Here is an 11,152-nt window from a genome sequence, read left to right as displayed (position 1 = left end):
AGGGGAATGGCAGCTGTAAGCTGGAGGACAGAGCTTGGAGCACCCTCAGGAGGGGCCCGCCGGCCCTGGCCCGCTCGTCCCTCCTTTCTTCGTGAGGATCTTGGCTCTCGTGGAGGAGCCTGACCTAGAGCGGTCACTGCGGCTCCTACCCCAGCTGCCCCACGCAGCTCAGCCAGCGACATTTATTCCACCCAACTTCGTCCTACCTCTCAGCAGGGCCCGATGCTGCGCTTGTCACTGGGAACCCCGGCTCCAGCCTGTTTCCCTGGCCAGCCCGGGGCAGCTTGAGCAGCCTGGAGGCTGCTCTAGGTCACCCTCTGCTTCCACCTACAAAATGGTGAGGAGCCAAAATGGTGAGGAGCCGCAATGCCGCATCCCGCGCCGGCCCTGGAGACGTGCCGGAGGCAGATCCTGGCCCCGTCGCGGAGCAGGAGGGGTCATTACCCTGCTTTTCGCCCAGCTCAGCGGGCCGCGTGGGTCCCCGGAGCTGCCCTTGAGGTGTGACGCTGGGCAGTGCCGGGCGCTGGTGTTTGCCAGCGCTGCGGCCAGGCTGGGCCCTTGCTGCCCCGCGGGGCTCAGGGAGCATTTGGGCAGCTGGGTGCGGGCCCCCTCCGCTCTCCCTTCCCCCCGCAGCCAGCTGCCCCGGGCTGTCCTCTCGCTCCAGCAGTGATTAATGGGCCCTTGGAGCTCATTCCTGGCCAGCTGGGGCTGCCGGAGCCTCCTGCCAGCCGGGAAGGGCAGCATTGTTCCACCTGGTGATTTACAGGCACCTTCCCTCCCTCCTCGCCGCTCCCAGGGCGGCACGGGAAGGGCACAGCCGGGTCCGCGAGGTGCCTGACCCGGTCCCACCCGCGGCGTCCGGGATCAGCCGTGCACAGGGGAAGACCCCGGCTCCTTGCAAAGTCCTTGCCCCCCTCCTAGCCCGGAGGGGAGCCAGTTCCGCCCCCCCCCCCCCATCTGTTCTCAGCTGCCCAGAGCTATGAGCAGAGCCCAGGCGTCCTGGCTCGCAAACCCTGTCCCCCTACAGCCACCCAGAGCAACGGGGACAAGGGGGCAGCCCGAGGAGCGAGGGGGCCGGGGGATTCCTGGGGGAAAGCGGCCTCCGTTCCCACGCTCCCGGTGGGCTTTGGAGGAGCTGGGAGCGAGCGGGGAATCGCTGGGGGATGCTGTGCCGGGGCCAGGCTGCTCCAGGCAGGTCCAGCTCAGAGACGGGCCCAGGGCGTCACGGCGGGGCCACGGCACCGAGGCAGATAACTCCGCAGATCAGCAGTCCTAGAAAGCAGCTGAGAAGGCGGCTCGTCTGTCCCTGCCCCAGGCGGGATCAGCGGTGTTTCAACCGTCCCCGCAGATGTTTGTCTGACCTGTCTGCAAGCCCTCCGGCGACAGCCCCCAGGGCATCGGCGCCGGCCCTTCCTCGTCCCGTTGGCAGGGGCCCATCCCGAGTGCCGCGTGCCGTGGACCCTGCGCGGGCCGGCGCCACGGGTCCCCAGCAATGCCGGCTCCCCGGCTGTGCACCCTCGCGCCCAGCTCTCGCCTCGCCGCCGGCTCCGGACTCTGTCCGCCCATTGCCGTCTGCTCCTCGTCTCTAGACAAGGCATCAGATAGGCTCTTTATCCGGTGAGGCCGTGGGCTCTTTTGGGACCCGGCCTGTCTCTCGCACTGGCCTGTCTCCGATCTGTATCGTGGCCTCAGGGGACCCCTGTGCCCTCAGCGACCAGCATTTAAAGGACGGGTCACCGAGGATGCTTTTGGGCAGGTCCCACGCGGGTGCACAGGCCGCTGCTTCCTTTTGCTCCTCCTTGCTGCGGCTTTGCACGGCTCTGCGCACAGGGCCACCGGAGCCCGCGGCTCCGTCTCCAAATCCATGTCCCTAAACAGCGCGGCGGGGGGACAGGGCTGTGCCCAGCCCGGCCCCGGAGCGGCGGCGGGATTGACGCCGGGTCCTTCGCAGGGATACGGCGATGCCCCGGTGCCCGGGCTGAGCAGACGGAGGCGGCGGGAGGCGGAGGCGTGCGGGACCCTGTCCCGGGGACCCAGCAGATGGCACTGCCGTCGCGCCGCACACGAGCCGGGGACACAGCTGCTGCCCACGGGGACATCCCCAGGGACGCAGGCTGCCTCCGGGTGCGGGGACACGGGCGGCCTGGCCCCTCCGGCCGCCGCAGCGGGGCCGGGCCTTGGGGCAGCGCGCGGGGAGGAAGCGGGGCCGAGGAGTCGCATCCCGCCCCGGCTACTCCTTCTGCGGGAGGAAGAGCGCGGGAAGGGGCCAGCAGCCGTCGCCACGTCGCCTTCCCCAGCGTGCGGACAGAGCGGTGCCGCCGGGCAGAAGCAGCCGAGCAGTTCCACGCTGATGTGAAACGTATCGACGTATCTACGCATTCAAGACGGGTTGCTTTTGAAATGAAAAGCAATTGCGTGAAACGTTCCTCGTGCACACGCGTACCTGTGCCCCGGGACCAGGGTCATCCAGGAGCTGGGGGACGCGTGGACGGACGGAGATGTGCACAGGGCAGGGGAGAGAGGAGGGAGGGAGCCGCGGGAAGAGAGAAGGCGTCTAGGCAAACGCTCGGGGATGCGGCGGGGAAGCGGAGCTGCCTGCCACCCTGCCCGCGCGCGAGCACAAAGAGCAGGCGAGGGACCCAAGCTGTCGGAGACGACAGCAAGGCCAGAACCAGCGTCTAAATTAGCGTGAAGTGTTTCCATTGTGCGAGGCACAATACGGACCATATGGCAGGGCCGGGGCTGGCAGGCGGCAGCGCCGGGCCCCGCGGAGGTTTGGGAGCCGCGGCGGAGCTCGCACGCCCCCAACCCGATTAACGCGCCCGCGCTGCCTCCCGGAGCGCGTGCGGCCCAGCGGCGGCGTGGAGGCGTCCGCCCGCACGCACCTCGGCGCTGCCGAAGCCGACGGGCCCCGGCTGCAGGCTCGGTGCCCGCCGAAGGCACCGGAGGGGCTGGCAGCAGCATCGGGGCTCGGATGCGGGCGGGGGGAGCCGCGATGCATCCCGGGGAGATGCATCCCCCCTGGGCCTCCTGGCTGCCCCGGAGCAGGGAGCAGAGCCGGGGCCCTCGCTCGCCCTTCGTCTTCCTCACGGGCCCCCGGCGCCCAGCCCAGGGCTCCTTCGCACCGCCCCGGCCCCTCGGCGCGCCGGGCAGCGCAGGCTCTCCTCTGCAGACGGGCGGCCGTTCCCCGGGGCAAACGGGGGCTCGGGGACCGTCCGGCTCCCACGGGGTCTCGTTGCTTCTTGCTCCGCTAGCAGAGAGGGCCCTGCCTCGCCTGGCCTTTCGCGCTGCCTTTGCTCCGGCCCCGCGCGGGGACTTTGCAGAAAGGAGCCGACGGCCCGGCTGCCTTCCCCCGCTCCCTCCCCCAGGTTTATTATTTCCCCTTTGACGCATCTCCGCTGAGCCGAGCTGCAGCCGAGGCCAATCGATTATATGAAGAAATTTGGAGCAAGTCGGCGAACAGCTGCAACCTGCCCCCAGGGACGCGCGAGGCCGGCGCAGACAAAGGAGACGAGCCGCAAACTCGCTTCCCCGCGCGGCGCGGGGTGGGACGGGGAGGCGGGAGCGCGCCGGCGGCTCGCGGGGCCGAGCGGTGCGGGGAGAGGAGCCGGGCGCGCGGGGCACGTGGGGGCCGGGGGGCTCTGCCAGGCGCAGCGGAGAGCCGCGCGGTCGAGGCACGGGTGACTCCGGAGCTGAGGTGCGCTGATTTCCCAAGGCTACGTGGGAAAGAAAAGGCGGATTTGCTGTCACCAGATAGACTCGGATGGTTCGGGGCCTGCGTATCCCAACGCTTCAAGCTGGGCTCGGACAGCGGCTGCTGCGCACAGACAGGGTCCAGGAATACTGGAGGTGCTGAGCTGAAAGGAAACCTCCAGGCCTGGCTGAAAAGCAACAGTCCAGAGCAGGATGTTCAGCCTCAGCCCTGCTGTCCCCCGCGACCGCCCAGGGCCGGGCTCTGCGCCCGGGCTCTGCTCCTGCCTCGCGGCGATGCTCACGCGCCTCTGGAGGCCAAGGGACGAGGGGGCCGGGGCACGCGCGTGGGGACAGCAGAAGCCACCTCCAAGCAGAGGTGGGCGCGTGATGGGGCCCTGGGTGACCTGGGTGCTCCCCCGCCAGCTCGGGGACACCTCGGAGCCGGGGCGAAGCCGAAGATGCTCGGCGGCCGGGCGCGCGCCCGGGCTCGGCGCGAGCCCAAGCGCGGTCGGCGGCGGCAGTGGGACCCTTCCCCGGCCGGACCGGCGCGCTGCGGGCCGCGAGCGCGGCTCTCCGTCCCTCGGTTTCCATGCTGCGGAGCGGGGAAGCCGAGGGCTTCCCTCCCACCCTCCGCCTTCGCAGGCACGGCCGCAGCCATCAATTACTGCAGCTGCCACCGCTGCCAAGCAGCACGAGGAAGAGAGGGCTGAAAAGAAGCTTAAAAAGAAAGAAAAAGGGAAGCAGGGCATTCCAGGTTCAAGATCTCTCTTTTGCTGGCAGTTTAATTCATTTCCCCCTCCCCAGCTTCCTTATGGACTCATAAATAATAAATCCTTGCACAGTCTGAGCAGCCAAGACAAACACGCGCTGGGGCACATCGCGTACAAGGGTGGAATGGTTTGTTTTCCGCCATGGTCATTTTTGTTTTCTAATTTTCCTTCTCAAAAAGTGCACAACACAGCAAATAAATAATAACATTTATCAATAAATTAATTCAATAAATATCCTCGTGGCACAGAGACGTGGCTTGTGAGTGAGAGGGGAAGGGTGGGTTGCCCTGCTCTGTCCTGCTCTGCCCCTGCCGCTGCCGCTGCTCCTGCCCGGCTGAGCGGCCGGGGATGGAGAAGCCGGCTGCCCTCCCGTCCGCTGCTCTGGCCCTCGGGGATCCCACCTTCCCTGGCAAAGTCTTTGCAAGACAGAGGTAGCGATCGTTCTCCCTGCTTTTACGGAGAAGGGGAAAGTGAGGTACGGCGCGAGGAAACCATGTGAGCTGGCGGCAGAGACGGGAGAGGGATGGAGCCGGGAGGTCAGGCAGGTCCCGGGAACCCCGGCTGGCTCTGGCAGGGCTCCGACACACGGCGAGGGCGGCAGCGGACACCTCGGGAGAGCAAAACGCAGAGCGCGGGACCCTGCGAGGGCCGAGTGGGCGGCAGGAGAAGGGTAGGTGCTGCTGGGAACAGGCCGACAGCCCGGCCAGCAAAAGGGAGAGGGAAGGGAAGAGCAAAGAAAGTGTCCCCGCTCGGCCGTCCAGCCCCAGGGGTTTGCTGGTGTTCCCAGGACGTGGCACCGGCCCTCTTATCCCAGGCATTTCGCCTCCGGCCCGCTGAAGCCCATCTGCCCCAGGGCCTGGGCCCAACACTGCCTGTCTTGCTGCTAGGTTCAAAGAGGAGCAGCCCCAACTCGGTTCCCGACAGACCAGGCCGTGGCTCCGCTCCCGGCCCAGAGCATCGGCATGTAGCACCACGAGCGGCTTCTGCGCAGTCCTGGTTCCCCACCCTGGGCTCAGTGCTCTTGCCACTGCCAGTGCAAAATTAACTCTTTAAAAAAAAAAAACAAAAAACCACAAGGCAAAACATTCACTCTTGCAACGAGCTTCCACCAGTCTCAGCGCACCCTTCCTGGAGAAGAGGCTGCTCGGATCTGCCTTTCCTTCTCACTTCCCTCCTTCTCCCAAAGTGCTGGTTTGTGTCACAGACTGGTGGGGAGAACCGCCAGTGCCGGGACCCGGGCAAGGAGCTGCCTGGGGCACTCGCCCGGTTCCTTCCCTTTTCGACCCCGCTGCCACGACGTCCGCGAGCAGCAGCTAAAGTGCAGTTTACCCCAGCAGAGCGCGCAGCGGGGAAGGTCGCGCTGCACCGCTGCTCTACCGGCGCAAACGGAGGCGCCTGCAGCACCCCGGCATCCCGGGGCGAAGCCTCTTTGCACGTGAGCCCCAGCAGCCCCAGCTGTGCTGCAGAGGGACACGGCCAGGGTGCTGGGAGAGCTGGTCATCGATGCCCCCCGTGCTGGGGTGGGAGCAGCGCTTGCGATCCCAGTCTGACTTTTCTAACTAGGAGCACCAAACTGGGGGGACAGAGGAAGAGCAGGAAGGGATGAAGAGCGGCATCTGTCAGTCGTAGCGCCCTGGAGTGGTCACGTCTCTTGGTGCAAAGGGAGCATGTAGAGGGTCAGGCCAGCGGAGTTGCACACTCATTTTGCACTAGTGCAAAGGAGAGGCAGGCAGCGAAGCCTTGAACACGGCTCTGCGGCAGCAGACTCCCACTGACATTCCTGAAACAGGAGATTTTGGGAGACGGACGTGCAACGGTGGGGTTTGGCCAGACCCCAGGGTGCACTGCAGCTCCAGCCACACCGACGCCTCCCTTGCGCGGCAGCGGGGCCAGCACTGCTCCAGGGAGGACGCAGCTGGCACCTTCCGGATGGGAAAGCAAGCAGGTGCCCTTCTCTCTGCTGTCCTGCTGCTTTGTCATCCATGGAAAGCGTGGCCAGGTCCTGCCTTGAGTCTGCAACTCTGCCTTTTCTGCATCACACTTTGTGCTTCCTTTTGGTGCAAGAAAAGCCAGGGAAACGCCAGATAATCTGGTCTGTGCTCAAGGATGCTCCTGGGCTTTGCTCCCCCTGTGGAGAGAGGTCTAGTGTGGCTGGATGGTCCCAATGTGGGCGTTCAAGTGCCCAACACACGATGCCGGGGCAGAACAGAAGCAGACAAAATGCCAAGACCGGCCACGCTGGTAGAGCGGCTGGTGGCAGAAGGTGCAGACAGGCGGATGGATGAGATCCCAGGTGCTGCAGTGGTGCTGCTCGGTGCTGCAGCGTTTCACAGATCCAGTTTGTGGCTCAGATAAAAGGTAACACAGACAAATTTGGGCTCAGTGGCTCACACTGTGGGTCAGGCAGCAGACACGGCAGACAGACTGATGGATGTGGGCTCAGATCCTGCAGGCAGTATCAGTAGGACTTGCAGCAGAAGGATGGAAAGAAGCGGGTAGCATACATGACCAACACAGGCTTCATCCAGCAGAAGAGAGAGAGATGTGGGGCTGATGGACCAAACACCCAGCCCCTTACCGAGGCAGGATGGAAAGGCAGACGGACATGGGCTTGGCGGTGTGGAAATACAGAACGTAGTTCAGATAGGGGGTGTAGCAGACAGCTGGGGACTTCGTCCATTTGAACAGATGGATGAATACAGGCACAGCATATTGGATGCCCAACATGTGGTTCAGGTAGTAGATGGACAGATGGACTTGAGCTCATGGCTCAGATGTCCAGCACATGTTCAGGTAGGAGATGTGGCAGACAGACAGACGGATGTAGGCTGGGCAACTCAGACATCCAGCACGTGGTTCAGGTAGGAGATGTAGCAGATGGCCAAGCGGAGGATCTCAATCTTGGAGAGTTTCTTGTCTGGCGGCAGGGTGGGCAGAAGCTTCCGCAGCTCCGCGAAGGCCATGTTGAAGGCCTCGACACGGATGCGTTCCCGCGTGGCGTGGGCTGTCCGGTATTTGGCTGTGGCACGCCGCCGGCGCCGACGTTCCTCCCGGCTCAGGTGTTGCAGGTCTTTCTTCATTGCTTCGCCCGGCTCAGCTATTCGGGACTGACCACACAAGCCAACACTGCTGGCGTCCTCCACGCTGCCTGCATGGCCACCTCCACCACCGCAGTCACTGAAGACGGACTCAGACTCCGAGTGCGTTGGTGGCAGGTCAATCTCCGTCTGGTCCGAATTCAGCATCATTTTCAGAGATGAGTGGACAGACAGATGGATGGACACTACAGAGAAATGGTACTTCAGGAGGACAGACTGACCGGGGCACGTTGTTGAAGCAAAACTGCTCTAATTTAAGGAGAAAGTCTCCGGCTCACAGTAAACCACTGGTTATTCTCCTCCTCCTCCTCCTCATCACACACAGTGTCTGCGAGGGAATTTCACAATTTTCCCTTTCCCCCAGAGAACTTGTCAGGTGAGTGACAGCTCTCAAAATAAATAATGTAAATAAAATGGCAGGATGCATATAAATTAAATAAATAAATATCCTCTGTGCGTGCGCGTGTGTGCAGGGGTATGTTGTGCGTGTGCACAGAGATCACAGGCTCTTCCGTGCAGTCGTTGCAGGACCCGGTTTTGAAGTCTTCAGACGTCAGAGGTGAACTCTTCCAACGTGCTCTAGAAAACAGAAGCACAGGGGCGCTCAGCACCGTCCGCCTCCCGACGCAAGACAAGCACGGAAAGGCTGCACGAGGACGCGGCTAGAAAGCACGTCTGTTTGCTTGCCCTGTCCCTGCAGCGTCGGTGCGAGCCGGCCGGGCAGCCTGGGCCGGGACAGGCGCAGCGCGTCCTCGTCCGCCCCGGCGCCGGCGGCTGCGCGGGACGGCCGGGGAGGGAGCCCGCGGGGCGGCGCCGGGAGTCGGTGGAAGCCGTTTCTCCGGGCTCTCCGGAGGGATGACAGGTGGTGGATGAGTGAAGGGGAAAGACAGACTGTGGGGGTGAGAGAAAGGGGGGGCTGGTTGTATATTAAATGAGCCCGTATGTCATGGATTCTGGCACCCCAGACATATGGAACCCAACACAGCTGCTTTGCTTGATGTATCCAAATAGAAGCTGGCTCCCTGCTCCCTGCGGGACGCAGCGCTGCCGGCCGGGAAAGCTGCCTCTCCGGCTCCCTTCCCTCCCCCTCCTGCTGCCTCTGCTGCTCGGCTCCGACATGCGGGGGGCCAGGCCCGGACAGATGCCTCCAGCGCCCCGGGAGCAGGTCTGGGAAAGGCAGGGCCTTGCCGGAGGCACCTCGTTCCCCGAGCAGGGGAAGGGGAACAAACTTCGGCAGGAGAAACGCTGCTGCTCGAAGAGATTGCAGCCTGCCTGGGAAGACAGCCAGGCAGAGATGTTCAACATATTACATCTCTCAGGCCTGATGAGCCTGTAATGAGCCATACGACTAAGAAATGGAAACGGAGCGGATACGGACAGGCAGTGACTGGAAAGAAATAACCTACATCCCGTTTTAAAAGACTTGCGATGGACAGAGCCCTTGATGTGCATTTGCAGAAACGCTGCCCAAGAAACACAAGGAACCCGGCAAGCAGACACGGAAATGCCTCCCCAACCCCTCTGTCCCCGCCACGAGCATCCGTGGCTGTTCGTCTGTGTGCTCACACGCGTGCACACGCATGCACACGTTTCCCAGCACACATGTGCAAATATTCTCAGCCAAAAACTCCTCTGTGAGAATCCCACATCCATTTATACACCATAATTTACATCCACGCTCATACACTTACCCCAAACCAGGCATTTGCACATGCACAATTTGCTCTCGAGTGTTTTCACGCAATAATTTGCACAACAGCAACATTCACATGCACACGCACACACACGCACTCCCACAAACTCACCCTTGCACGGCAATATTCGGATTTCACTAAAAAAATTATCTGGACTTTCTAGGTCTTTTTCTAGAACACAAATCCTTTCAGCTATGAGTGATAACGTAAGCAAACCCTCCAAACCCTAAGCTAAAAGTTATTCTTGCAAAGTCCTTGGACTGAGATGACGGAAGGAACTGCATCAAGTAAGGGCTAACAGAAATGTGGCTTCTAGTTGGATCCACCGCGATGTCCCCTCAAGGCTTTGAACTTGCAATAAAACAAACCGTCCTTAGAGCAAGACTGAGTCTGGCTTTGTGTTTAACTTGCTCTCTCTGTGTCAGGTTCAGAGGCAACAAGTCAGGTACCAAGAAACATGACCAGCGCAGAAGCACGTATCTTCAGTTCCCAAATTAGCCACATCTGCTATAGCTGTTTACTACAACCGTGCTTCCTGCATCCTACTTAACTTTCTCTTCTCCCCTCTCGCTTTCATTTCCCTTGATCCTTGTCCTCCCCTCTGCTTTTGTCACGTTCCCGCAGACCCGGGATCTCCTTTCTCGCGCTCCGCGGAGGGCAGAGCGGTTCCTCCCCTCCAGGTGCTCCGCTCTCGGGAGCAGCACGTCCGTCTGCGAACAGCACTTAAAGGAAGCCTGTGCCCGGCCCGAGAGCCGGCGCAGCCCCTCTGCCGCAGCCCGGCAGGGCCAGCCGGAGGCAGCTCGCCGCAGCCGTGTTTCTTTGCACGCTGGCGGTGCCCGCCGTGTGCCGGGCAGCGTGTGCGGCCGCACCACTGCTGTTCACAACAGCCGTCCCCGGAGCATTGCTCCGAGCCGCCGCGGCTCCTGACAGCGGGACAGGGCGGCCGCTCCGGCCGCCACCACGAGCTCCGACGAACGAGGCTGCAGCCAGGCTGGGAGGAGGAGGAGGAGGAGGAGGGAACTTCGGCTCTGGGGCCGGGTGCGTGCCGCGGACCAGCCCGGATCGGCACCTCTAACGCTCTGCAGCGCGGCACGTTCAGCCCCCGGGCTGGCGATGAGTTAGTGCGCGGACACCCACGATCACATCCATGCGTGCAGCTCTGCACCCATGCGTGCAACTTCTGGCTCTTTTCAAACACTCTCCCCTCTGCTCCTAGGGACTGGGGAATGCACTTGATTTCTTGCGCTAGCTTCGCTGCTCTTCTGCCTCCCTGTTATCCTAGCACGCTGCTCCGAAAAGAACAGGCCTGACCTTCTTTTGCTCTGCGAACTCGGGCGCTGCCGAATCCGGCTGGGGACGGGCTGGAGGTGCAGCCCACGTGCAGCAGGTGAGCTACCGAGCCACCCCGGCAGGAAATCCAGAGCGACTCTGCTGCGCCCTGGCCTCGTCGCTCCGGCGCAGGGCAGGGAAGGAGACAAACGATCGCCTCCTGCCCCAGCCTCCCTCCCGGCCTCCTGGGACACCAGCATGGAGAAGCGAGGATGTCAGTCATATCCTGGGGGAGGGGAGGCGGCAGAAACTCTCTCCTTGGGAACACAGGGATGGCAACACGGCACGGGAACAGCCCAGGAACCACTCACCAGTCCACCGCGGTCCGTCGAGGGCACAGGCTGTGGGACCTGTTTTACCATCGCTGCCAGAGACCCCGTCTCGGCTTCCTTGCAAGTGAATTCAAGGTGTATCAAAGAAGGAGAGGCAGGAGTCCCGCGTGGGGGCTTCTCTCTTGTCCTCAGTCGCATGAGGATGTCGGCAGGACACACCGGGTCATTTGCGTGGGGACCAGTTTCAGTATCGGACCCAAACGAACTCCTTAACCCAATCCTTTGCTGTGTTAGTT

The 11,152-nt window shown here is 62.7% G+C and overlaps 1 protein-coding gene across 1 annotated transcript; it reads right to left on the bottom strand.

The window, feature by feature from the left end:
* Window positions 1-7,300: 7,300 nt before the first annotated feature.
* On the bottom strand, window positions 7,301-7,711 carry NHLH1 (nescient helix-loop-helix 1). The gene has a single exon (XM_013948115.2). The coding sequence runs from the start codon at window positions 7,709-7,711 to the stop codon at window positions 7,301-7,303; it is 411 nt and encodes a 136-aa protein (XP_013803569.1).
* Window positions 7,712-11,152: the final 3,441 nt, after the last annotated feature.

The sequence above is a fragment of the Apteryx mantelli genome, chromosome 31 (genome assembly GCF_036417845.1).
Source record: "Apteryx mantelli isolate bAptMan1 chromosome 31, bAptMan1.hap1, whole genome shotgun sequence".
Lineage (NCBI taxonomy): Eukaryota > Metazoa > Chordata > Aves > Apterygiformes > Apterygidae > Apteryx > Apteryx mantelli.
The sequence above is the reverse complement of the archived record's forward strand: the minus strand, read 5'-3'. Positions and strand labels throughout refer to the sequence as shown.